Source organism: Brassica rapa, chromosome A09 (assembly GCF_000309985.2).
Source record: "Brassica rapa cultivar Chiifu-401-42 chromosome A09, CAAS_Brap_v3.01, whole genome shotgun sequence".
NCBI classification, from domain to species: domain Eukaryota; kingdom Viridiplantae; phylum Streptophyta; class Magnoliopsida; order Brassicales; family Brassicaceae; genus Brassica; species Brassica rapa.
The window spans coordinates 19,377,366-19,403,188 of record NC_024803.2 but is presented as its reverse complement, the minus strand read 5'-3'; the positions used below and the strand labels follow the sequence as shown (position 1 = coordinate 19,403,188).

At 39.3% G+C, this 25,823-nt stretch overlaps 4 protein-coding genes and 1 pseudogene across 11 annotated transcripts; 3 read left to right on the top strand and 2 right to left on the bottom strand.

Moving 5' to 3' along the window:
• Positions 1-2,222: 2,222 nt before the first annotated feature.
• On the bottom strand, positions 2,223-12,605 carry LOC108869852 (zinc finger BED domain-containing protein RICESLEEPER 2). 6 transcript variants are annotated; one of them, XM_033279306.1, is made up of 5 exons: positions 11,879-12,605; positions 11,702-11,797; positions 11,510-11,611; positions 8,382-11,374; positions 2,223-8,248 (listed from the first exon to the last, which is right to left on the bottom strand). In XM_033279306.1, exons 4-5 carry the CDS (start codon positions 10,452-10,454, stop codon positions 7,901-7,903), a joined length of 2,421 nt encoding a protein of 806 aa, XP_033135197.1. In that variant the 5' UTR covers positions 10,455-11,374; positions 11,510-11,611; positions 11,702-11,797; positions 11,879-12,605; the 3' UTR covers positions 2,223-7,900. The 6 variants fall into 6 exon arrangements, 3 of the variants coding, with proteins under 3 accessions (XP_033135197.1, XP_033135196.1, XP_033135195.1); XR_004451090.1 differs by having other exon boundaries at positions 2,223-2,584; positions 2,654-2,749; positions 2,825-8,248; positions 8,382-12,605; XM_033279305.1 differs by having other exon boundaries at positions 8,382-11,797; positions 11,879-12,060; positions 12,150-12,605.
• An 80-nt stretch (positions 12,606-12,685) lies between these two features.
• On the top strand, positions 12,686-15,082 carry LOC103838894 (annotated as a pseudogene).
• A 226-nt stretch (positions 15,083-15,308) lies between these two features.
• LOC103838895 (elongator complex protein 6) lies at positions 15,309-16,858 on the top strand. Its single transcript, XM_009115344.3, has 5 exons — positions 15,309-15,671; positions 15,738-15,810; positions 16,074-16,264; positions 16,329-16,475; positions 16,559-16,858. Exons 1-5 carry the CDS (start codon positions 15,450-15,452, stop codon positions 16,691-16,693), a joined length of 768 nt encoding a protein of 255 aa, XP_009113592.1. The 5' UTR covers positions 15,309-15,449; the 3' UTR covers positions 16,694-16,858.
• A 1,047-nt stretch (positions 16,859-17,905) lies between these two features.
• LOC103838896 (probable serine/threonine-protein kinase PBL17) lies at positions 17,906-20,129 on the top strand. 3 transcript variants are annotated; one of them, XM_033279308.1, is made up of 7 exons: positions 17,906-18,042; positions 18,113-18,262; positions 18,326-18,648; positions 18,730-18,865; positions 18,944-19,080; positions 19,191-19,314; positions 19,394-20,104. In XM_033279308.1, exons 2-7 carry the CDS (start codon positions 18,181-18,183, stop codon positions 19,897-19,899), a joined length of 1,308 nt encoding a protein of 435 aa, XP_033135199.1. In that variant the 5' UTR covers positions 17,906-18,042; positions 18,113-18,180; the 3' UTR covers positions 19,900-20,104. The 3 variants fall into 3 exon arrangements, with proteins under 3 accessions (XP_033135199.1, XP_033135198.1, XP_009113594.1); XM_033279307.1 differs by having other exon boundaries at positions 18,029-18,262; positions 19,394-19,911; positions 19,968-20,129; XM_009115346.3 differs by having other exon boundaries at positions 18,029-18,262.
• LOC103838897 lies at positions 20,071-21,429 on the bottom strand. Its single transcript, XM_009115347.3, has 2 exons — positions 20,596-21,429; positions 20,071-20,416 (listed from the first exon to the last, which is right to left on the bottom strand). The coding sequence occupies exons 1-2, from the start codon at positions 21,238-21,240 to the stop codon at positions 20,291-20,293; spliced, it is 771 nt and encodes a 256-aa protein (XP_009113595.1). The 5' UTR covers positions 21,241-21,429; the 3' UTR covers positions 20,071-20,290.
• Between the last annotated feature and the right edge of the window lie 4,394 nt (positions 21,430-25,823).

The following is a 25,823-nucleotide window of genomic DNA, read 5'->3' as shown; positions in this document are numbered from 1 at the left end:
AGCATAGGTATTGCAGTGTCACTTCATTAAGCTCCTCCATTATTTGTTCTCTGGAATGACCTCTGGCTAAATCTTGACGCTCTCCTCCTGATGATAGGTTATTTGCGTGGGGTGTTGGCTTTTTCAGCATCGTAGCTACAGTTTCTTCCACATGCCCTTTTGCATCCCCTATCATGACTCTCTGCCTCCTAGCTGCAGCTTCTGTGGGGTCAGGGCAGCTAAGGTATAATCGAGTTGCCTCATTGAGGTCCTGTAGGATCTCTTCTTCGGTTTGTGGCCTCTTTGTCCCCATCTGGTGGTCTTGCTGTGAGAGATCCGTTTTGGGGTTCTGGTGGTTGCTGTTGTCGGGTCCAGCTTCCTGCGATGCAGTGATAGCTACATTTGAGGGTTTTGCCCTCCATTCTTTGAGTTCTCTTTGGGGGAAAGGGCCACGATTGTGCTGTTCCCTTCCTGTGCGAGAGCCTCTTTGTTTTGTGTAGGGAGGAGAAGCATAACTGTATGGCTCTGGTTCCCGGGAAGCAGAGAATCTTCTCCAAGTTCCTTCCTTTTCACTCCTGAGAACCAAGTCCTTTGGAGGAGGTGGGATTCTTGTTTGTTTTGTAGCCACTCTGTCACCAAAACTGTTCCCGTGTCTGTCTAATCTCTCTTGGAAGGGCTTTGGGCTTTGCTCGTCTCTGTGCCCCTTTCGAAGGTCTTTTGTTGGAGATCTCTCTCCATCTCTGGCCTTTGAGGAAAAATCTTGCTTCTTGGTGGTGTAGGCTACCAATTCGTTTCTTGGGTTAGAGCTCTCCTTTATGGATCTCTCGATCTCTTCATGATGATGGAGCTTTGCAGGTTCCTCAGCCCGCCAGTTAGGACAGTCTTTCTTTAGATGGGAGTGAGCGTTACAGAAGGAACAGTGTTGTTCCAGTCTTTCATACTCCAGGTAGATAAAGCTTTCTTCTCCCGAGTCGTACTCCACAATAGATTTCTTGACCAGCGGCTTTAAACCGTCTACTAGGACCTGAATTCTCGCCGAGGTCTTTGTGAGCTCATGATTCATGAGAGTACCCAGCTCCTTGCCTATGTCGCAAAGCATGTCTTCATGCCAGAAGTGGAGGGGGAGGCCTTTTACACGGATCCAGAAAGGGATTTGTGAGGGAAAAGATTCTGAGATAATGGGTTCCCACCTCTGCAGTATGACCATCCAATAGGCAAAGTGGTATGGTCTGTTGTCCAGAACTCTTTTCAGGTCTTCTTCTCTTTCAAATCTGAACTGGAAGCATCCATTACCCAGGTCTGATCCCGAGACTCTCCCCTGTAGATGCCATTTGCGGGGAAGAGCTGGAATAAGGGCCCACATTCTCTGCTCCTGCGGGTTAGTTGTTCTTCCAATGAGAGTGAGTTCATTGTCCCTGATAAGTGCTGAGTTATCTACGCATGGTGCCTTGATTCGAATGATGTGAGGACCGTCGTGAGCCTTTAGTTGGTCTTTTCCTTTCTCTTCCTTTGAAAAACGTCGTGCCATGGTGTTTTCCCGGGTTTTCCTTTGTTTGATTGTTCCACAAGGAAGCTGAGTTACCGTTAGCGATCTTTTTTACTTTGGTAGTCGATTCAAGCTCTTGCAATCAGTAGATCTGTAGGAACAAGGTTGTTTGAGATTTGAAAACGGGGAAGGAAAACTTCTTGGAGGATGCTGGATTTGGTAAAAGAATAGGGCTTCCAGGATGAATCAATGGAGAGACCGGTGGTTTCTTAACCGTTTCAGCTAAGTTGTGTGTAGTCACTATCGAGGCTTTTCGACCGTTGACAAAAGGTTGCCTTGCCTTGGAGGATGTGCCTGGGAGAGTCTATTCTCACCGAGGCTAAAATTTTTTTAGGATGGAACAAATACATCTATTTATAGGTGGAAAGATTGACATATCTTTCTCATCAAGTTTTGATTTCACAAAGACTTTCTTTTTTCCTTGAAAAATTTATTCTTTAATTCTAACCATCCATCAAAGTTGAGTAATAACACTGTGTTTAGTCTTCTACAACATTCATTCATACATTAAACTTGGTCTCCTTTGATGCATTGAACTTAATTCAAATGCTTAAAGTGAGAAACCTTCTAGAACATGAATCACTTGTCCATTAGTTATATTAGGAACTAAACTCTTTTAACTACCATTTTAATGGTTACCAAGTGTCCTAGGGTTTAACAATCTCAATAATATTAGGTTTACCATAATACCACATAATGGTAAAGAAATATTCTCATACTAATAAAACTATTTCTTACAACATGTTCTCCCCACAGTGCATCAATAGTTTCTTCTCAACTCAAACAAACAACATGATCATGATCTAAAAAGGAGCCAGATTGAGAAATGATCATGTTCTTTCCCCCAAATGAGGGACCCAACGCCACTCTGTCTAAGAGGTCAGAGTAAGATTTAATCTTGTGACGAACCTTCCTTGTCCGCATCAAAGAAGTACGACTTAGTCAGCTGCTAGAACAGCATTGGGGAAGGTGGATTGACATCGGCAGAACGATCCAAAGGTGGTGAACCATGGTTCTCTTGCCTCGATGAACCTGACATATCGACTTCGGCCTCCACAGCTGAAAACAGAGAATGAAAGATTATTGGCAGATAACCAAGACGATAAAACTAGGATCAAAAATACATACCAAGACTTATATGAGGGTGATTTCAAAAATCCCCACAAATCCTAGATACACCTTCGAAAATTCTGGCTGGTGGGGGAAAGAATATGGGATGACGCTCTATGGCGAAAGCAAAACGTGTTAATTAGGACATTCAACGCAATCCAAGTACATAATAAGGAACATAAAACTTACAAGGCTATGGGTTCCAATCACTCCTAAAAGAAGAAATGTGATCGGCAGCTGACGTCGAGCCAACCCACACGAAGAAATAATTGTGAGCCTTCCTAGCTCTGTTTTGGAGATTGCCATACTTGGGCTTAATATTGTTGTAATATGCGTTCGGAGTCTCTGAATTTCTGCTAATATTGGCCAGATCTTCAAAATAATTAATATCACATTGACTCCGACCTCAGCCCCAATAACAAGGGCTACAACCATGTTCCTCACTGCAGCAGGAGTAAACTGCGAATTAGCAATCTTGTGCGCCTTGACATACAACGTCAAGAGCCGTGGAATAGAAATCAGAGTCTTGAATGAGAAAATAACGCCTCATACAAACATACCCAAACGGGGGAGGGCTCCAAGACCTCTACTTGGAAGTAGGAACACACATCAATAGCTCTAAGTAAACTGAAAGCACTGGATATCCTGATCATCATCTTGTTCATAAGAAAGGAGAGAAAACTCTAGAGACGTTCGGCCCACTTGGGGCGTCATCGACTTGCCTACATCACCTTCTTCTCCTGTCAAGATCGATAAAATGTTCATTGGCAGGCTGAGGAATGGCAGTTTGGCTTGGACGAGCGGAAACACCACGAGAAGGAGGCATTAATTGGAGGCTCCAACATAAAGGATGAGCTTCATTTCACTATCTAGGGACTAGCTGATGAATAATTGGAATATCATCTTCAGCCTACTCCGATGAACGGACTCTAATTGGAGAAGGAGACGAATGCATATAACCAGAACCTCCTTTAGGGTCACCGATAATAAACTCGATTCAATTAACGATTTCTGAAACATGATTACAAATAAAAAACCCGATGAAATAAGAATGAAGGAAGAAATATCAGAGTAACAAAGCTATTGAAAAAGAAAAACAAAAATAAGAATATGTCAGAAATACGTTCACTAATAAAGAAACAGAAGACGACAGTTATCAAGAAAAAAAAATTACAAAGGCGTGATTAATAAATGACACATTGTCATTAAGTGTTGCAACTCTTTATGACGCACTTTCATGACAAACGAAGAAAAAAACCATCTAACATAGAAATGACACGTCAGAAGCTGCTTGGAAATCGTAACAAGGCCAACTCATTTATACGGTGATTCATAAAGTTTGTCTGCACGACCCCCCCCCCCCCCCCCCCAGTTGGCCTGATCCAAAGTTAAGAGGAGGTCCTTTAGAGGAAGAAAATGTGTCATCAACCTGCTTCCAGACAACTGTCGTCTTACCTACTCGGTTAGTCGACCCATGAAAACATGCGATGGGACAGCTCATTGTGGCAACAAGAAGGAACATAGTCGCTGTGCCGAACATAGCTGCTTAACAACCCGCAAAGACTGTAGAAATTTGTAGGTGTAGTGAAAACCTAAAAACAATATATGTGAACACGGAGACTAGAACTGCCTATAAGAAAAAAAATTACAAGGGAATAAAAAGAATGACGGTTGGTCTTTAACTACCTATTTTATCGTTCTCTTGAGTTTAGGCTTATATCATTATTTTCCCGTTTGTATATGTACTTTATTTATACTGAATGTCTGACCATTCATTTTCATCACTACAAACTTGTTTGTAGATCAAACCTCAATTTCCACATTCAACATAATTGTTAGGTTCAGGAGTTTGTGGTCAAGTGATAAAGGGAAGGGATTGGGATGTTAACACATTCCAGGTTTGATCTACCTGCCATGCGAAACTAAGTCGCATGTTACCTGGACACCCTACATGGAAATGGGTTCTTGCTTTCGGCCCATTTGAATATCCGGAAAAAGGGTATATCCATGGATTGCACCTTCCCTTAGGGATTAGTTTAGACCCTTTCATAGGTCAGGGATACCCCAAGGTTAATAAAAAAAGGAAAAATAATTGCTAACTACATGAAGTGGTGGCCATCACATGGCTAACCATGTAATCTAAACAAATGTATACTTAATTATACGAAATATATATTATGCATGACAACATCCATCAACTTTATGATGTTATGTAGTTAACATCATGAGTTTAATTTCATTCATCCAAAAAATGATGTGTATGCTAGAGACCGTTTAAATCTCTCATTTCATCAATTAAATGTGACGTACCTAACAGTAATTTGCCTAAACTAGATTTTGACCCGTTTTTTAAAAGCGTAAGAATATTTTTTAACAAAATCTAATTTACAAAATCAGTATGTTAAGAATATTTTTTAACAAAATCTAATTTACAAAATCAGTATGTTCTATAAATTTTAATAAGTAGTGTTTTAACATTTTTATTTTAGTGTATTTGAAAAAATATAATTATATTATTTTTATGTATATTAAATATAAAAATTATAGAAGATATTATTTAATTTAGTTTTTTAGTTCTTTTAATCTGTTTTGGTATGAACTTTTAATTAAAAAAAAATTGTAATTCGTTTAATTAACTGTGTGATATATACTTATTTGATAAATAAATTATTATAAAACTTCTTTGATTTCAATTTATTGACTCTAATATTTTATTTGTTTAATATGAAATTATTAAGGTAATGAATTATTTTATATATTTTAAATTCCATTCATTTTAACTTAGTAAAACTTTCACATTATATTCTTATTCTTTGATTATTTTTATTCTTAAAAGGCAAGATTATGTTTGGTTTAAATTGACATCACATAAGTCTAAAGCAAATAAAATGTTAGAGTTAATAAACTGACAGTAAATAAATTTTATAGTTAAAAATTTATCAAAGAAGTGTATATCATACCATTAATCAAACGAATTACAAACTTTTATTAAAATTTCATAACAAAAAAAAATAATAATAAAAAAAACAAAACATATTAATAAATATAAAAATCTTACAATTATATAGTTTTAAAATACACTAAAATAAAAATCTTAAAATAAAAAATGTTAAAACACTACTTATTAAAAGTTAATAACGAAACAAATTAATATAAATAAAAATAATACAATTATATAATTTTAAAATACACTAAAATAAAAATATTAAAACACTACTTATCAAACAATATTTAAAATACTGATTTTGTATATCACATTTTGTTAAAAATATTCTCACGCTTTTAAAATGTGGGTTTAGATTTTGTTAAAAATATTTTTACGCTTTTAAAATGTGGGTCAAAATCTAATTTTAGTTAAATTATAGTCGGGTCGGTCATATTTTAATTGTTGAAACAAAATATTTAAACGACCTCTAACATTCACATCAGTGTTTGGATGAATGAAATTAAACTCGCGATGTTAACTACATAACATCATAAAATTGAGGGATGTTGTCATGCATAACATATACTTCGTGTGGCTAAGTGTACATTAGTTTAGTTTGCATGGTTAGCCATGTGATGGCCAATACTTCATGTAGTCAACAATCATTTTTTTCTAAAAAAACATAATTGTTAGAATAATATAAGAACAATAGTATATATATATATAATATGATGTATTGTAGCCAAACACATAAATCAGATATCACGTGAATTATTAAAATTTTCTTGCTTTCTCTTTATCCTTTCATTTTCTCTAAAGTGTGCCATCCTTGCGTTGGCGTCCGGCTTGAACGTGATTATCACCGCCAGCACTGGAAGGGTTCTTTTTTTTTTTTTTGATAATCCAGGTATCCAGACCTCTCATTTAGTCCGACTATCCTACCGCGTCCAACCGGAACTGGCGAGGAAGGTCCTGGAGGCCAAACGGAAGCCATGTTAAATCCGCTGTGGCCGGGACTCGAACTCGTGATGGCGGTATTTGGCGTTTGCTTAACGTTGCTTGATTTCATTATTTTTCTGGATCTCACAATGCTTGAGATATTTTCTTGTTCATCTTTGGTAATGTATATCGGCTTGTTTTTGTGCAGGTTAGGAGACATGCTATAGCAGAGTCTAGTGGCGACTTCAAGCCTGCTTCTTATTTTTCTTCGATGATGAAAGCAAATTTACAATTAGAATATCCGGTGGATTATTCAGGTGAAATTTTTGGAACTCTCTCTTCTCGTTCATCAAGAGCTTCAAAGATGGTGATAATTACAAGTTCCGATTAGTTCATAGTGAACCATCTACTCTGAAATCGACATGGGAAGTCTTGGTGTTTGAGGCAAGAAGGTGAATTTCACTTTCATGTGGTTAACGTCAATAGTGATAATGAAAATCGATGATTTTGGCTCCGGTTTAGCGGAACGCACCGGGATGCTGAGTCGAACGAAACTAGTTAGGAAACATTGTAATTTGGGTAATTTTGTTTGAGTTGGATCTGCAATCAGATTTTTATTTCCGTCTTTCGAATTAAATTTATAAATTAATTTCTAAAAAAAGTTGTTCAGGTTTTTTTTTTATGTTTGGGTCTAGGGATGGCAATTGGGCTCTCCCGTCCCGTCCCGACCTGATGCGGGTTTCTCTTATGGCGGTACACGGCGGGACCGTCCCGCGCGGGATGCGGTCCTTAAACTAGCAGCCCAATCCCGTACCGCAAAATGTATAAGCCTTGGCGGGCTAGCTGTCCCGCGGGACGTCACAGAAAACACCATACTAGCTGCTTCAAGCTGCTTCTGCTTCTACGAGACGTCACAGAAAACACCAAACACCATGAGAGTCAACCATCAGACTTGTCTTATCTCTATAAATGCTTCAATGCAACCAAAGTGATCATCACTCACTGGTCGTGTATAAGATTATGGTCGTGTATATGTAGAGTCAACCATCAGACTTTGTTGTCGTGTATAAGATTATGGTCGTGTATATGTAGTTTAGAAAAGCAACATTCACTCTGTTGATAACAAAAAGAAAAGCAATTGGACTTCATATTGTCTTAACCAAAACACCAATGTAATAAAAGCAAAAAAAACCAATCATAGTACTGAAACAAATCCAAGAAATTGAAAGAAAACAAAACAGCAATTCAAGAAAGATATCAAACTTCCTCATCATCATTTTCCTTATTGGTAATAGAGTCAAAAGATGGCAATGTCTCCTCTTCAGGATCAATTTCATCTTCTGTAAATTTTAAAAAATTGCAGTTGATTAGTGTTTAAGATAATGATACTATACAACTAATTATAATGTGTGATATTTACCATGTTCATAAGCCTCGTATCCTTTGATCCCATTCCTTGTGCATATCAGAGCTTGCACATTTTTTGGGAGTAAACGGCTACGGTATTTGTTAAGAACTCGCGACCCAATACTAAAGGAGGACTCTGAAGCCACTGTTGTGATAGGAATGCTGAGCAGATCATAAGCCATTGCAGCCAAATCACCGTAACGATGAGTGTTAGTTTTCCAGAATTGGAGAATGTCCAAGCTCTCTAAACTATCAATGTCCAAAGGAGGTTCATCAAGATAAGCTTCTAGAGCTGTCTTTCCAGTAGCAGCTCCGTTGACTTTGCGAAATTTAAAGAATTCCTATGAAATTATAGAAAAAAAACCACCAACGATTAGAAAAAAAAACAGAAAGTTGATACCTTAAAATAAATAAGAAACGATTTAAAAAAAAAAACAGAAAGTTGATACTTTAAAAACGATTTTAAATACTCACTTGGTAGTTTCCAAACAGTCCCATGGAACCTGCAGAAGTGACATTTTGTGGAACCGTCTCACGTGGCTCCGTAGACGGTGAGTTAGCCTTGGATTTTTTGTCGTAAGACTCGAACAAAATACTCAGCTTCTGGCGCAAGTTTTTCAACTTCACATCACGTGTACTCATGTCAAGCTTCCCTAAGCAACACTCCACAATTGAAAGCTTGAAACGTGGATCAAAGACTGCTGCCATTGCAAAAATACCACTAACTTCATCCCAATACTTATCAAATTTCTCTTTCATTGGTGGCACCATTTTTCGGACGATCTCATCCTCGCTGAACTTGTTCATTTGAAGCCACTCATGGATGGACCAAACTTGATAAAAATACAAGTTCGAGGTGGAGTAATTAGCACCTGACATCAGTTTTGTGATCTCTGCGAAAGGGCACAAAAATTGGCATATCTTATCAGCTCGCGTCCATTCTTCAGCTGTAGGCGCCACTTTATAACCTCTCTTATCAAATGTCTCCAACTTAACAAATGCTTTACGGAACTTGATGGCTCTTTCAAGCATAAAGTAAGTCGAGTTCCATCTTGCCTGCACATCCAAGATCAGACCCGCGTTTTCAGTAATGCCTGCAGCATTCACGCATTTTTCAAACAACTCTTCCCGCGCTTCCGATGCTAGCACATACTTAATACTCTCTCTAACTTTGTGCAAAGCGCCTCCAATAACCTTCAAACCATCTTGCACTATCAGGTTAAGGATGTGAGCAGCACATCTGACATGGAAAAATTCTCCTCCACATAACAAATCATCATTTAACAACAGCTGCGATTTGACTATGTCTTGCATCGAGTCATTACTTGAAGCATTATCCAATGTGATAGAGAAAACCTTCTTGTCGAGACCCCACTCTTGCAGCGACTCAAGAAGGTGAACCGCAACACTCATTCCGTTATGTGGTGGTGGTAGAGCACTGAATGATAGGATTTTGCTGTTCAACTTCCAATTCCGATCAATGTAATGTGCTGTCACACACATGTATCCTTCACGTTTCAGTGATGTCCACAAGTCGGAAGTGAAGGAGACTCGTCCAGGAAGACTCGATAACTCACGTTTCAGTGTCTCTCTCTCGCTTTCATACAAACGATAAACATCTGATTTCGCCGTGTTTCGACAGATGAATTGGACATCAACATTCAAATACTTCCATGTCTCTCTCACTCTCTCATACTCCACGTAAGAGTATGGTAGATCATGCTGGAAAATTGTCTTCGCTACCAACTGCCTAAACACAGTATGATCGTACTTGCGAGCTACTACTTTACCCTCGGTATTGAGTTGTTGCTGCCTTCCTCCATTCCTTGGATACATTTTACATCTCCCTCGATGTCTCCTCAACCCACTTGTTCCATGCGAGTGAGAATACCACGCATACTCATTCTTGCAATGATTGCATACAGCTTTCAAATCTCCATTTGGTTTTTCAACCACAGTGAAATCCTTCCAGACGTCTGACCATTGCCTACTCTCCATCTCTTCCAAATTGATTTCAGCCTCGTCCAACTCAACTTCTTCCAAATCATCATCAAAATCCGGTATATCCTCTTCAATCTTCTTCTTATTCTTCTGCGACCGACTAGAGGAGCCCTTCTTTTTTCGTGCCTCACTAGACAAGGCCTGAGGTGATGCCTTTCTTCTTCCTCCCCTAATCACGGCTTTCAACGGAACATTCTTCTGACTACGAGCCCGTGCGGACGAGCCACTACCACCATCCAGAGTGGATTGTAACATGGGCTTCCGCTTGGCTGTTCCATAAGTTGTTTGTCTGCGAGGCTTGCTCGATTGGGTTGGGGGTGTGATTTCAACATCAGATTCTTCTTCTGAATCGACCAGACTAATCAACTTTCTTTTCCGTGCTTGCTTCTTTCCATCATTAGCCTCATCAGCTCTCAGATCATTCCTTTCTTCTTCTGCAGCAAGTCTGGCAATGAGTTGCTGAGTCCCCAAGTCACAGGTAGCTGGTGGCGAGTAGTCAGTATTCAAACTGAATTGCTCTTCTGAGTCGTCTCTGGATGATCCCATCGTCTCTCAAGTTTCTATTGTTGCTGGTTTTTTTCGATAATTCTAAGTTTTAACTTACGGCTGCTTCTAACTTCTCCTATACGTGACTAAGTGGACGTAGGGTTTTTTACTAAAGTTAATTTTTAAATTAAATTTTGTAAAATTTTGATACTTAAAAAAAATAAAATAGAAGTTACGTGTTCTCAAGATAACAAGCATCTAAGTATCTAACAACAGATCAATTCATTCCTATCAATTCTCACTAGTTCTCAAACAACAAGCATCTAACAACATATCAAGCCATTCCTATCAATTAAGCATCTAACAACAGATCAAGCCATTCCTATCAATTCCTACTAGTTCTCAAACAACAAGCATCTAAGTATCTAACAACATGATCGAGTTCTAACTTCTAAGCCAGACAATGAGTTAACCTATCTAAACAGCAGTCCTATCTAAACAGCGAGTTCCTCTAGCTAAACCGTGAGTCCTATCAATGCTTACTAGGTGTACTAACCCGAGGTCCTTAGCTGTTATATCGAAATAAGTCTGCTAAGCTAACGAGCGGTTGCCTCCTAGTTCGCCATCACTCCAACGCCTACGAGTTGACCATCACTCGAGACAACACACGTCTTGACTTCAAAGAGGAGAAGAAGATGAAAAAATTCAAGAGTTAGAGCAAAGATTTAAGTTAAAAGAACTTATTTTTTTGTTTGTAATACATAACATGTACTTGCCGTGAGAAAGAACTGCCGTCGTCGGAGCTCAGGTGATGGAACAGTCGTCAAACCTCAGGTAATGGAACCGTCGTCGGAGCTCAGCTGATGGAACCGTCGTCGGAGCTCAGCTGATGGAACCGTCGTCGGAGCTCAGCTGATGGAACGAAGACAAAGAGAGGCTTCGGTGGTGGAATGACAAGGAAGAGAAGCTCTGATGATTCACTAGATTGACAAAAAAAATTCCAAACCAAGTTGTTAAAATTCAAACTCACATTCATTAGGAAACTTAAACCCACCAATGCTTCAAGAACTACTAATAAATATTCAGTAGAAAATGTATATTATTATAATTATTACCTCATCGAGAGGATTCTCAAACTGGAGATTCACACTCTCTGCATGAGCACGCATTACGGGAACACGTATACACGTCGCTGTTACTTTCACTTCTGTGTCATTCTGCGAAGACCAAGAAAGGTACAGAGTCTCTCTCTCTTTAACACAACCAAACATTTGAACAAAAAAGATCGCAGTGAAATGAACACTCACCCAGATCTTCCTTGTCTCTTTGACAAGTTTCATCTCCTCTTCGTTGTAACCATTCTCAGTAATGGGAGCGTTAAGGGAAAACAGGTTAAACGCATACTGCACAATACATAAAAGTACAACCATCAGAATCAGAAACATTCAAAAGATCATTAAACTATAAGCAAGTTGAGTATTCACCTGCTGACCAAAGATCATTAAACTATAAGAGAAGCTCATGAGTAAGAACCGCCGGCGTCGGAGCTCAGGTAATGCCGTCAGAGCTCAGGTGATGGAACCGTCGTCGGAGCTCAGCTGATGGAACGAAGACAAAGAGAGGCTTCGGTGGTAGAATGACAAGGAAGAGAAGCTCCGATGATTCACTAGATTGACAAAAAAAAATCAAAAGCAAGTTGTTAAAAAAAACAGTCGTGTAATGTCCGATCTGTGAAGATAAGAAGAAGAACCTTACAAGTTGTACATGCATGTCTGAACTGCGAAGCTTAGAAGCTCATGAAGAGACATCGAAGAAGAAGAATCGACTTTGTTGGAGCTTTCTCTACTTAGCTTCTCTGGTGAAGATCGAATACTATGTGGTCAGCACCGGACATCGAACGGCCGTGGTCGGAGGCTCGGAGCTCCATTTCTTCACGCGGTGAACTACATCGTCATCGCTTTCTCCGTTCATCTTTTTCTTTTTGTTTTTTCAGGTGAAGAGGCAGAATCGCAAATGACGAAAGGAAACGGGATCTAGGGCATCCCGCGGTACGCATTGGGCCGTCCTGCATAGAGCCCGGTACCAACCAAGCCTCAGCCCGCAAGGCCCGCTATTTTGCGGGTTGTTGATATCTCGGCCCAAACCCGCCCCAAACCAAGCCCTACCAAGCCCAGGCCCGCGGTCCAGTACTTTCTTTGCCATCCCTATTTGGGTCTACATATCCAGCTTCCGAGAACAAACAAAACCCACATTGCAAAAGCGAATTTCTTTTCTTTTTTTAAATACTAAAAAGGAATAAATGAGTCAATCGACTCAGAAGTCAGAATGAACCAAAAGAAAATGCCACGTGGTCTCATAAAAACGTATGGCCTGTGGGACGACGCTTGCCACCTACTCTTCTTCTTCCTCGAACGTTCATTTAAAACAAAGTCCCTCCCCCTTTCACATAGAAAAGAGAAAAAAAGGAGCCACCGTTCACGGTTCATTGAACAAAACAAAAACAAAAAATCTCAAGGCCACCGTTATTCATATTGTCGATCAGAAATGGCGTCGTTCGATGAAGCACCTCCCGGAAACCCAAAGGCCGGAGAGAAGATATTCAGAACCAAGTGTGCGCAGTGCCACACCGTCGATAAAGGTGCCGGTCACAAACAAGGTCCGACGGTCCACCTCTCTTTATTTTATTTTTCTATTTTAATCTCAATCGTTTTAAGTTTGTTCCTCTCTGGATCTATGAATGTGACATTGGGATGGAAACAGGACCAAACTTGAACGGATTGTTTGGGAGGCAATAAGGAACAACGCCAGGGTATTCCTACTCTGCTGCTAACAAAAACATGGCCGTCATGTGGGAGGAGAAGACTCTCTACGATTACCTATTGAACCCCAAGAAGGTACTCGTTTTTTAATTTGTTTATTGCTATATAGCAAAGGTTCATTGTTTTTTGGTGAATGAATTGAAGATCTTGCCTTGTTCCTTCATGGATTAATGCTTTTCTTAATGGATTCCAAAGTATTCTTCTGTTGAATGTTTGATTTGCTACAAACCCCATCTGCTTGTTCATGATTTAGGCAACATGTTGATTGTTTAATACCGAGTCATTTCTTCATTAGTAGTTCTTTTTTTTTCCGTTAGTAGTTTCTCTTTTAGCTGAGAACATTTTGATCTCTTTTTGATGTGGATTTTGTTTGCTTGTTACAACAGTACATACCTGGGACGAAAATGGTGTTTCCTGGATTGAAAAAGCCACAAGATCGTGCCGACCTCATTGCTTATTTGAAGGAAGGTACTGCATAGACAGACGCTCGGTTATAATGGAGCCTCTGTTCACCCTCCATTTTTTTCGCATAGATAAAAAATAAGACCAACGTATATGGTGGTCATAAACTTGCTTTGTATATCTTTAATTTTTTCAATGGGGAAGAAGAGGCAATCTTCTCCACCACGAAATTCAGGAGATTTTATTCCACTTGCCTAGTTTTTGGTTTCAAATCAGATTCTTCGACGACGAAAGTTGTATGTACCATTCCATGCTGAATTCTCGATGCCCAATAGACATATTTAGAAACATATAACTAGGGAAACTAAAATCGCACTTGAACAGCAAGACTAGTTTTGTCCGGACTGTATATTTGTAGTGTGAATTGAGTTCCTAGCTTGTTCTAATTCATAAGCTGACAAGCAAAACAAGTGAAAGACCACGGCATTGTCTACCTTGTGATGACTGATTCAAGTCTTGGGCTGTGAAGGCTTCCATTTCCTGGTATCTGTCAAAATAAATGGATTGTCTAATTGAGACTTTACCATCAAACAGAGAGTGAGTCATAGAACACAACACAGAACAGACCTCAACAACATGAGCTCCGATTCCGTTACGTGATATGAAATTCACAACTACTTTCGCAAACTCCTCCGGTATATCTTCCTGCGTTCATTGACATCCATTTTGGAATATTATCATCATCAGCACACGACGTTATACCTTTTATAAGAAGATAGTCCAATTCTATTTACACATTTATAAAGATATTCATGAATGCAAATCTTTTTATTCAGGAAGATAGTATACAAGCTCATGAGCTTTCCCTAAATATTTTTAAGATACATAGAGAAAAGAAAACTTTTTGAAAAAAAAGTTGAAAATAGATTTTATTTGATAAAAAGGTTTGAATTTTTTCTTTTGATAAAATTATCTTTTTGGAAAAAGCTAAGTTTTGACTAAAAATTGAAAATTAATTTTTTTGAGAAAGAAATATCAAAAAAGTAGTTCAATTTTCTTATTTTTTATTTTTTATTATTTATTAATTTTTATACCTTTGATAATTTACTCATAATTTTAAAGTTTACTAAAGGACAAAAACTTTAAAAATGTTATCTACACGATTTTCTCTTTAATCAAAGTCTAGGGGTCCTTTTTGTTTTTGTTAATGTGAAATACTTTTACAAGTTGCAAAAACTAGTATTTTAAAAACCGGAGATCGTCGTGACTCGTTTTTCTAGCAGGTTCTGAAATATGACAAAAATCTGATTTAAATTAAATCGGTAAACTCGATCAAATTCGTTACAACTAGTGACTAGGTGTGATATTAAAACTTGACTGCTTTCAAAATTAAAATTAAAAAAAAATAAAAGAATTGCAAATTTCAAAAAGATTCTATAAAAAAAATTAATATTTTCTTTTAAATTTCTGTCTAAATAAATTTGCTTTATTATATTTTATATTAATTTTGAAGTTTTTATTTTATTTTCGTATAATTTTTTAGATTTTAAAAATGATAAAAAGCTTTATGAAAATAGTTTTATATCTATACATATATATATCTAGTTAATTAAGTTTGGAAATTATATTAAAATATAAAATCTGGTTGAACCGGAACTGGCCATTGTCTGGGCTACAATGCCTAGTCAATATCCGGTTTTCAAAACATTGTAAAAAGAAGAAACCTAACTTTCGCCACTCGTTTCAAGGCTACATACATCTCTTTCTCCGGCGTAGCGTGCAGCCAAATTGCCACCAACACCAAGCTTGCTTGCTTGTCAGTTTGGTTGAGCCCATGGATCGATCTGTGAACCTCCTGGATCTAGCCTTAGGGTTAGATGAGCCATCGCCACTGAGAGGGAAGGTAGTGCTGATCGAGGACTGTGTGGAGACGAGTGGTTCGTTTGTGCTTCACCAGATGATGAAGCGTCTTCTCTCCCCTCATTCCTCTGATTCCCTTATCTTTCTCGCCTTTGCTCGCCCTTTCTCTCATTACGATCGAGTTCTGCGTAAACTCGTAATCATCCACAATCCTTCTTTTTTTCTTTTTTTTTCTCATTGTCTTACCATGTTGGTCTGACAGGGATGCAATCTAGCTACTCAAAAGACAAACAATCGATTGGTTTTCGTTGACATGCTCATGATGAAATGCTCAGGTAAACTGGTGTTCTCCTAGTCATTCGTACTTTTAGTTGGACTGTCGATGTCTGAGAGTGCCTTGGCCTTAGGGAGAATTAGGACATCTCTATATCTGGCTCCTAACTTTTGGTTATCTCGATTGTTTTATCACCACTTCTTCTTTGAAATCGACCACTTAAGCAAATATTGATTGTTGCTCAAAAGAAAAAAGAGAGTAGCATATTGATTCTGCTCCCTGCAAATCAGATTTGGAACAATGGAATTTTTTTTTTTAACACAGATAATGAGAGTGGAGTTGCAAAGCTATTTCGGGAGATACAAGGAACAGTTGGAAAGCTACGCAGTGTGACTAATAGCAACATAACTGTTATGGTGGATGACATGTCTCTCCTGGAAATTGCTGCTACCAATAGCAATTCAGATCACGTCTTGGACTTCCTTCATTACTGCCACACCTTAACTTCTGAAAGCGTAAGCTTTATTCTTCTTTACTCTATTAACCCCCTTCTTAATAACTTTTTTTCTCTACCAACAGAATTGTTCGGTGGTCACTCTCAATCACGAAGATATATACTCGAGCATGGAGAGACCTGCGTATTTGCTACAGATGGTATGCCTTGCGGATATTGTGATAAAAGCAGAGCCTTTAGCCTCAGGTTTAGCAAATGACGTACATGGCCAAGTAAATCTCTCAATGCCCTCCTCCTCCTTTTCTTTGGATTCATTAGAAACTAATCTTTTGTGTTTGGCGTAATGCTAATACAGCTGACAGTTGTGAACAAGGGGATGATAAGCAGCAAGTCGGGAAAAGGAAGCTCGAGGAACAAGTTGCAGAATTTTCAATTCCGGATCAAGGAAAATGGTATTGAGTATTTCTACCCTGGTTGCAGCAGAAACTGAGAGGATTTGGAGATAGTTTTTTGACGGTTATAAATGTTGTATGTTAGTGAGATATGCAGCTAAGACACGTGTGTGTGCGCTTTGGCATATGGATGAGGATTCTTTGACTTGGTCGAAACACTGTTTTTCTTCTTTAAAATTGGTTTAAACGGGCTTTATTCTACAGTGGGCCTAAGTATCGTTTCGTAGTATTTTAACCGGGTCGGGTTTAGTGTAACCGGATCCTAAATTCGTAACGAAATAGAGAAGTCTCAACACCGACCATTGGACCTGTTTGGTGACGTGGAGAAATATAATTGGTTAAGAAGAAAACAAGAGTTAATAGGGTTGGCTCTTCTGATTTGGCGGCTAGTCTCTGAAATTCCATCGATTCCAACGGATCATTCTCTTTTTTTTTTTTTTCCATCTGAATTTATTAATTAAAGGGGTTAAACAACCCAAAAGGGCACAGCCCAAACCTTACAAGGAACAACTAGAAAAGCCCAAATACATTAAACAAAAGCACAACAACCATTATGGGCCAACAGACCCAAATTCCGAAAACCCTAGCTAGGGCAACGCCGCTCGATCCGCGCGAAGCGCGCGCCTCCCTATCTTCTTCCTTCGGCTCCGGATTCCGCGATACGACGCCTAAACACTACGCCGTCATCGGAATTGAGCCGAAACCATTCAAACCCACCATTCCACCACAACTCGAATACAACCAACGCACACCGAGACTCATAACTAACCGGATCTACGAATTTAATAGAGAATAAACCCGCCTACAATCGCTCATCATCTCCGACATACATGCATGCGGAACCAGATTCAGAAACGAGAGGCAGATGAAGAAGAGAGGGTCGGATTCGTAGATCGCGGTGAGGTAACTCGAGAAACTAGCCGGCGCTAGCGGTGCTAAGAGAGCCACCGCCTCCCGGAACCAAAGCCGGCGATCTCGGTGCTGAAGAAGCCACCGACTCCCGGAAACAGAAACCGGCGAAGAAGATGCTGAGAAAGCCATCACTTCCCGGGACAAAATCGGACGGCCACCGTAGAAAGGTGCGCCGCCGAGACTAAACCCAACCAGATCCACAAACTAAAAACCTAAACACCTAAACCCCCGTTTAAAAGAAACTTGAAAAACATGACCGGACCGACGGTGGCTTAAGGAGCCACGCCGTCGGCCGGGAACCCTCTCTCTCTTCTCTCTCTCTCTTCTCTCTGTCCAACGGATCATTCTCTCTCTCTCTACAATTATTCTTCCTCCCTTTTATCTTTTTTTTTTGTTTTTCATATCTCTCTCTCTCTCTCTCTGCCTGACTCCGAGAAACCATCTCGGGGCTTTTCTTCTCCTTGATCCGTCTCAGATTTCTTGCTTAATATGGAGAATGTAATCGAATAAAATAAATAGCCTTTCTTCTCCTTGATCCGTCTCAGATTTCTTGCTTAATATGGAGAATGTAATCGAATAAAATAAATAGCCTTTTTTAATCTCTAGGAGTTTCATGGGGATTTGCTTTAGCGCTCAAGGGCAGTTCCAATTCTCTCAAAACCAAAACTCCTCTCAGAAGAAGACACCAGCACCAGGTATCTCAATCTTATCATGTCGGATTCGGATCTCCTTTGTAAAAAACAAATTGAATTTTGCAGTGTATCTAATGAATACGGATTGTAAAGAGTCGTCGTCGTCGTCGGTGGGTGGGAAACCGAGTCCAAGCGGTTTGCCTTTGCCTCCGAAAAACATCAAAGATCTGCAGTCCAATCCTGGTTACGAGAACGTCGACATCTTCACCTACGAGGAGATGAAGTTAGCCACCAAGCAGTTCAGGCCTGATTTCATCCTCGGCGAGGGTGGCTTCGGCGTCGTCTACAAAGGTGTCGTTGATGAGACCGTGCGGCCTGGTTACAACTCCACCAAAGTTGCTATCAAGGAACTTAATCCAGAGGGCTTTCAGGGAGATCGCGAGTGGCTGGTATGTATGTGTAATTGTGCTATGTATCTAGAGAGAGAGAGAGTTATGTTTTTTCAAAGTGTTGGATTTTTGTTGTTGTAGGCTGAAGTTAACTATTTAGGGCAGCTTAGTCATCCCAACTTGGTCAAGCTTATTGGCTACTGCTGTGAAGATGACCACAGGTTGTTAGTCTATGAATACATGTCATTGGGAAGCCTCGAGAAACATCTCTTTCGAAGTATCTTTCTGTTTTCCTCCTTTGTTTGTTTGTGATTTAAGTCTTTATATAATATGAAATGTTTCTTTCTCTTGGCAGGAGTTGGTTGCACTTTGACATGGTCCAAAAGAGTGAAGATCGCTCTACACGCAGCCAAGGGTCTCGCCTTTCTTCATGGTGCTGAACGCTCCGTCATCTATCGAGATCTCAAGACTGCCAACATATTGCTCGACGAGGTCTGCTTTGTTTTCAGATTTTAGAATTGTTAGTGAAGTTACTACAGTCTTGTTTCGGTTTGTCTGTCTATGCTCCCACCCCCCCCCTGAAAGGTGTAATGCTTGTGCAGTGTTACAATGCTAAACTCGCTGACTTTGGACTAGCTAAAGATGGCCCCAGCGGAGATCAAACGCATGTGTCAACACGTGTTATGGGCACTTACGGATACGCTGCTCCTGAGTATGTTATGACAGGTCTGTCTGTCTTTGCTAATTTTCCATTCCCACTTTTCATAGCTGTTTTTAAAATGACTCTATTTGTTGTTGTCATTAGGGCATTTGACATCGAGAAGTGATGTTTATGGATTTGGGGTTCTTCTCCTTGAGATGCTCCTTGGGAAAAGGGCAATGGACAAAAGCAGACCTTGCCGGGAGCATAACTTGGTCGAGTGGGCAAGACCGCTACTCAATCACAACAAAAAGCTTTTGAGGATCATAGACCCTCGAATGGATGGGCAGTACACCACCAAGGCCTTGATGAAAGTAGCTGATTTGGCATACCAATGCTTAAGCCAAAACCCTAAAGGAAGGCCCCTCATGAGTCATGTAGTAGAAGTCCTCGAGACTCTCAAGGAGGACGGTAATGCGCAAGAGGAAGTCATGGCTAATCTCCATAGCAGGGGCAAGTCTGTAACTTTATATGAAGCAGCTCCTTGTGATTCTTCCCAAGGCACAAGAAACGTTGACGGACAGAGGAGGGGTGGTAGAAGCAAGAGCGAAGCTTCCGTGGATGTTTCTGCTCTTGTTTCAGACTCGGATCCGGAATCTACCAAAGTTTAAGACTCGAGACAAGAAAGATCACAAGTGAATTGAGGATTTATGATCAAGAAAGGTAGCAGAGTTGGGTTAAGTGTATAAATAAGCTGAGTCTTCGTTTTGGGGATCCTTTTTTCTTTTTTTTAATCTTTTTGGGGATTACGAATATTAGTGCAATATGCAATTTGATCAACCTTTGAAATTCAAATGGATTTTTGTTTTGATCAAAGAAAGTGGTATATTTGACAAACTGATTGCATAACTTGGTAATGCATAGCAATATTATATAGCATATGATAGGAGCATCACAAAGACATGTGTCTCTATTCTTTTTTGGTACATAACATGATAAGACGCTGTACACGCATGCATCTCTGTTCTTTTGGTAGATGAAAAGATTGTATGATCCAGCTTCTCATCTAAGGCTCAAAACCGGCCATGCACCAGGAGCTGGCAGAGCAGGGCGGATCACAGGGACCCTTCTTACCTCTGTGAATCCTTCATTGAGTCGAGCTGCCTGACTCATCACCTGGGACACCTTCTGCACAGACCATATAAACAACCCAAGCTAGGAGGGTGAAGTAGACCAAAATTTGAAATTCTACAGCTAAAGGTAGACCAAAGTTTACTTTGCATCAACGTAAGATAAGAGCAAAGCTGACTCCTAAAACGAATCAATCCAAGCAAAATGATAACGCAATTCAAGTTCAATGTTACCACCTTATAGTCGAAAGCAACTTCAAGATGAATCCTTTGAGGTTTGTTTTTAATGTTGTAGAGTCTGCGTCCAAAGAGAAGAAAACCCATCACAGCTGCAGCCATGGAGACAGACCAGACAGGACCAATCCTAAAAGCACAGTACTTGACAAGCACCAAAGGCATCTTCCACCAAACAGTCTCTCTGCCTTTACTACTATCATCACCACATCTCACAACCACAGCATCCCCTCCACTTTCCTCAACTGCTTCGCTATCAGATCCAATCTCCTCTTCACCGTGAACAATCCCAGAAACCAGTTGGTTTCCCTCTGAATTGCTCGGATCCTCTTCTACACCAAGTTGGCTCTCAACGTGCCTTCTTCCATCAGCAACTTGGAGATGGTCTGTCTCGGACAAACACTCTCTCGCAACATAAGCCACAGCCTCGCTCTCGGCTTGCGCATCTTCAAAACCACTCAACCCCAATTCGTTTCTGATACAAGCGTCACTCGATTCACAAACATCCAACTGATCGAAATGATGCGAGAGAATCATACCATCATCGATTCCATTTGAGCTCCCCGTTTTCTTCTCCGATGCGGTTGAATCAGTTGATTCCGTGTCGGAGCCATGCACAAGCTCCCAGTCGAGCAACTCTGCCTCCATAACAATCGAAGTTCGAAGATTTCAGATTTGATTTTCTGAGAAAGAAAATGAGCCAACTTGGGTTTAGAGCGGTTGACTGACGATGATCAAAACACCCTAACTGTGTCTTTTATCCACTCAATGGATGAAGGAAGACGTGGAGGTTTCTAATTGGCTACGTGTCAATGCATTGCGTCTTTAAATCTTCAGCTAGATTCTCCACACGGCATTTAAGTAAAGGTAAGGTCACAAGTATGGTATAATTCGCTTTGTCTCCTCCTAGAGATATCATGCGGACCAAACCGCGGCCAAGTAGTCTATAGCCTAGCGGATCATTTTTACGAACCGGGCGGGCTGATCCACAGCGAATTGTGGTTTTTATATACATGTCCAATTCTGTTTCGCATGAAACGGCTGTGTGGACTAACTCACAAGTTGCTATTTATAATGTTTAAAATATATTACTCTCTCCCTCAATGAATAAGTGCACTTTGACACTTTTCACACAGACTCAAAAAGTAACAGAAATATATGTAACTTGTTATTAATTACATCTTTCTGACCAATAATATTTGAGATAAATAAAATTATTTATAAAAACAATACAGTTTGCAATTAATTTTCAACTGAAAATAAATATAATTTACATTGAAATTGTAAAGTGACATTTTTTGTGTAACAAGAAAAAAAAAGTTAGAATGACACTTATTATGAAACAGAGGGACTATATCGTTTTCATAATCTGAATGTAAATTTAGAATGTGCTTATAAAAAGAAATTAATTATAGAGTTATTTTTGTGTAAATAACATGCATTAGATTTAAAATTATTTATTTAATAAATGATAAAAAAAATTATAGAAAAATGAGAAAAACATAAAAGAATATATCATTTACAACTCTTATTATTTGAATTATATATTCATTATATGCATGTTTTTATTTATTACCTAATACTTGTATCCAAAAATTAACAAAGATAATAATAACCAATACATAAGGAATTGAGAAACACAAACCTAAGATCATTCATATAGAATAAGTGAAAAGTTAATACACTAATTGTTTAGAGGAGTTGCTTCTTATTTTCTTGCTTTTAGAATTAAATTTGAAAGTTTCTAAAAGAAACAAAACCTTATTTGTTGGATCCTAAAACTGGTATTTTAGTTTATGGACTAATTAAACAATAATGAAAGAAAAAATGAACACTACAAGAAAACACAATTTTAACGACGAAAATAAACAAGAAAAAATGGTTCGACCCCGTCGTCAACAGAGGTGTTCGATTGAACAAATTCGGTGTAGTTGATGCCAATAGTAAACGAAGGTACAACAAATTCGAACCTTTCATATTAGCTTCGCAAGCAGACCAGGCCAGGTTCCTTCCATATCCTCGGATGAGAGAATCATGAATCAATTGGTTTACCGTTATCAAAGTTACACCTTGTGGACGAATAATCGATGGAGAAGAACAACAATTGCAAGAAGAACACATCAATGAAGTCGAAGAACCTAAACAACAAACTGATGACATCTGTTGGACCCAATTTCGGTCAATGTGCAAATGGGCCACGATCAACTGAATGGGCCGCGAAGAGTTAAAGCCCACAACGAGCACTCGAGCCCCAAACGGAGATTTCAAAGATCCGGAGATCGCATAACGATTGCTGAGATCGCGGAGCAGTTGCGAACGTCACGAGAGCAACATACTATAAAGAGAGGAGAACATACATGGAGAAGGACACGTTGTAAACCCTTGAGAAAGACATGCACCCATACTTCGACCTTGTTTTCATCGATCTTTAGACCTTTTTTTTACGATCTCGTTGTAACATTCGATCTTGTTTTACACATTGTATTCGATATCATTCATCAATAAAAGTCTATTTTCGCTTACTGGAAACTGATTATATTGTTGTGTTCTAAAGATATCGTTGCCTACATCATTTATCTTCTCCTGATTAAACTCTCGATCACTATCAAATTCTTAGTGTAGATTTTAGGATCTACATTTTGGTGCCGATTGTAGGGAAGATAAACGAAAAACATCTTTGCTTAAAAAACCGATCTAAGTTTCCTAAGCGCGACTATGGATCTCAATCAAACTATCGGAACCACGCCATCAAGAATCGACAACGTCGATCCAGCCGGATCCAACTCGAGAATCAAAACCTTACCCGTGGGACCAACGTGCACCGATGGGACGACCCATAAGCAATAAATCTCTCCGATCGGAACCTCGAACCAAGAGCGATAATCAGTCCACGATCAATCCATGCCCCCAGACCGAACCGGAGCTTTGGGGAATGGTCTTGTCATTAATCGACGAAGTCCGCAACCAAAAGGCCGTCTACAGCGCCATCGCCAACTGACTGGACCAAACTGAACGGGAACTCACGGAGCACCGAGCTAACGCCCGAGATGAACCCAATTGCCTCCCGATCCATTAAGAGAAACACTAAATTCTCAAAACGTCGGAGCCTTCAGTACTCCAAAAATCCTGACCGTCCGATCCGGATGCTACATGGGAGATAACTCGCAATGACCTCCGCATTAGAGCATGCCACAGCGAAGTTTGAGTTACAGCGGGCTGGACGAAATAGACACCGGACTACAAGCCCAAAGAGGTACCCCGATCCAATCACAAAACAGATATATGGAAAGAACCGGAGAGCATATAAACCGAATACCGCCTTTGGGAAACCTAACCTTTGAGAACCAAACTCCATCAGCTCCGAGTACCGCCCAGCAAACGGGATTCGGCGACCCAATAGGGTAAGCCCACGGTTATGACCCCCCGAAGACCTATCGATGCAGATCCTCAAAGAGAAGACCTGGGAACCCCGGGCGAAACCGGAACGTTTCATTATTATATTGAAAGAAACGACGCCGAGCTCAAAAGAATACACGCCATCGTGCATATGGCGACGAGCTCTGCTCCAGGCATAGATATGGTCATTGAGGAAACAAGAAGAACCCCATTCACGGACCGAATCGCCAGCGTAAGGCTGCACCATGTCGGAAAACTCAAATTTCCCGAGTACGCTGGGAACACAGATCCGAAAGCCCATGTACGAGCTTTTCGACTAGCGATATCAAGAGCACACCTCAACGACGACAAAAAAGAGGACGGCTACTGCCACTTCTTTGCCGAAAACCTCACCGGGGCCGCCCTTGAATGGTTCGCAGGCCTCGAAGAAAACTCAATCGACAACTTCACCCAGTTAGTATCTACATTCCTCAAACAATACTCGGTTTTCATAGAAACAAAGGTTGATGAGGCAGACCTCTGGAATCTCAAGGAAGCACCTTTCGAGCCATTAAGAGCGTACGTGGTTTTCATAGAAACAAAGGTTACTGAGGCAAACCTCTGGAAATGTTTTACGTGGCTCTTACGAGGAAAAAGTTTATGTGGCTTTTACGAGGAAATTTTTTACCCCACTTTACGAGGAAAGCTTTCCTTTTAAATTTACGACAAATTAGAGAGAAAATATACGTTACGACAAACATTTAACGAGGAAATGACTTTCATAGTTAATTTGTCGTAAACCCTATTTTACAACGAAATAGCTACAAAAACCATCGTCCTCCTCCAATATTTAACCAAATATCAAAATATACATTAAAAGGGCATGACTGGTTTCTCCGCTACCCCTCGCAAATACAGCTTTTGCGGTTTCTAGCGGTTGTTGGCGTTTTGCAACAATCACTCAAACCGCTCTAAACCGCTTCAAATATCTCTTAACCTCTTAAATTCAAAAGTTGATTCCTGCTAGCATTTGCGGTTGCGGGAGAGTAAATTTTTTTCTTTTTTCTAAAAACAATACAAAAATAAAAATAAAAATAAAAATTTTAAACTGAAATAATAGAAATACTAAAATATATCTATTATATTATTTTTTATATTATAAATTTTAAAATAAAATTATTTTCAATAATTTTTTAAAAACTAAAAATATAATTTTAAAAATATAATTTTTATATTTATCATAATATTATGATGTTTGATATTTTAATAATTATATAAACTGTAAATATTTTTAATTTATTATTTAGCCGTTATTTTATTTGGTGGTTAACCAGTCATAAGTATCCCGTAAACGCATTAATTTCTAACCGCAGTACCAATCGTACAAATCTCTTAAAACCGCTTAAAACCGCAATCACCCGCATCCGCAAACTCCTGCAACCGCAACCGTTGCGGTTACACCAGTCTCGGAGTTAATTAGTAATGAATATATATTTTACGTACATTCTTAAGTATTTTAAGTACTTATTTGGGATTGGTTCAAATTTTCTTTTAAAATTTTTGAAAATTTTCTTTTTGATTTTGAAATTTTGTTTTTTGGGCTATTCATTTGGGTAGAACCCCAAAATCAAATACCTTAAGACTCATTTGTATATTTATGTCAGATTTTATTTAAATCAAATATATTTTTCGGGTCGATTTTGTTTAGATTTTCGGAATTTCTTCCCACCCACTGCTACATATCTTCGGTTCTCCACTTAGTTTAGATTTTTTTAGATATAATGAAAAAAGCTATTCAGATAGAACCCGATTCGGTTTTGGTTTGATTGTTTTTTATTTACTGTTCAGTATGATAT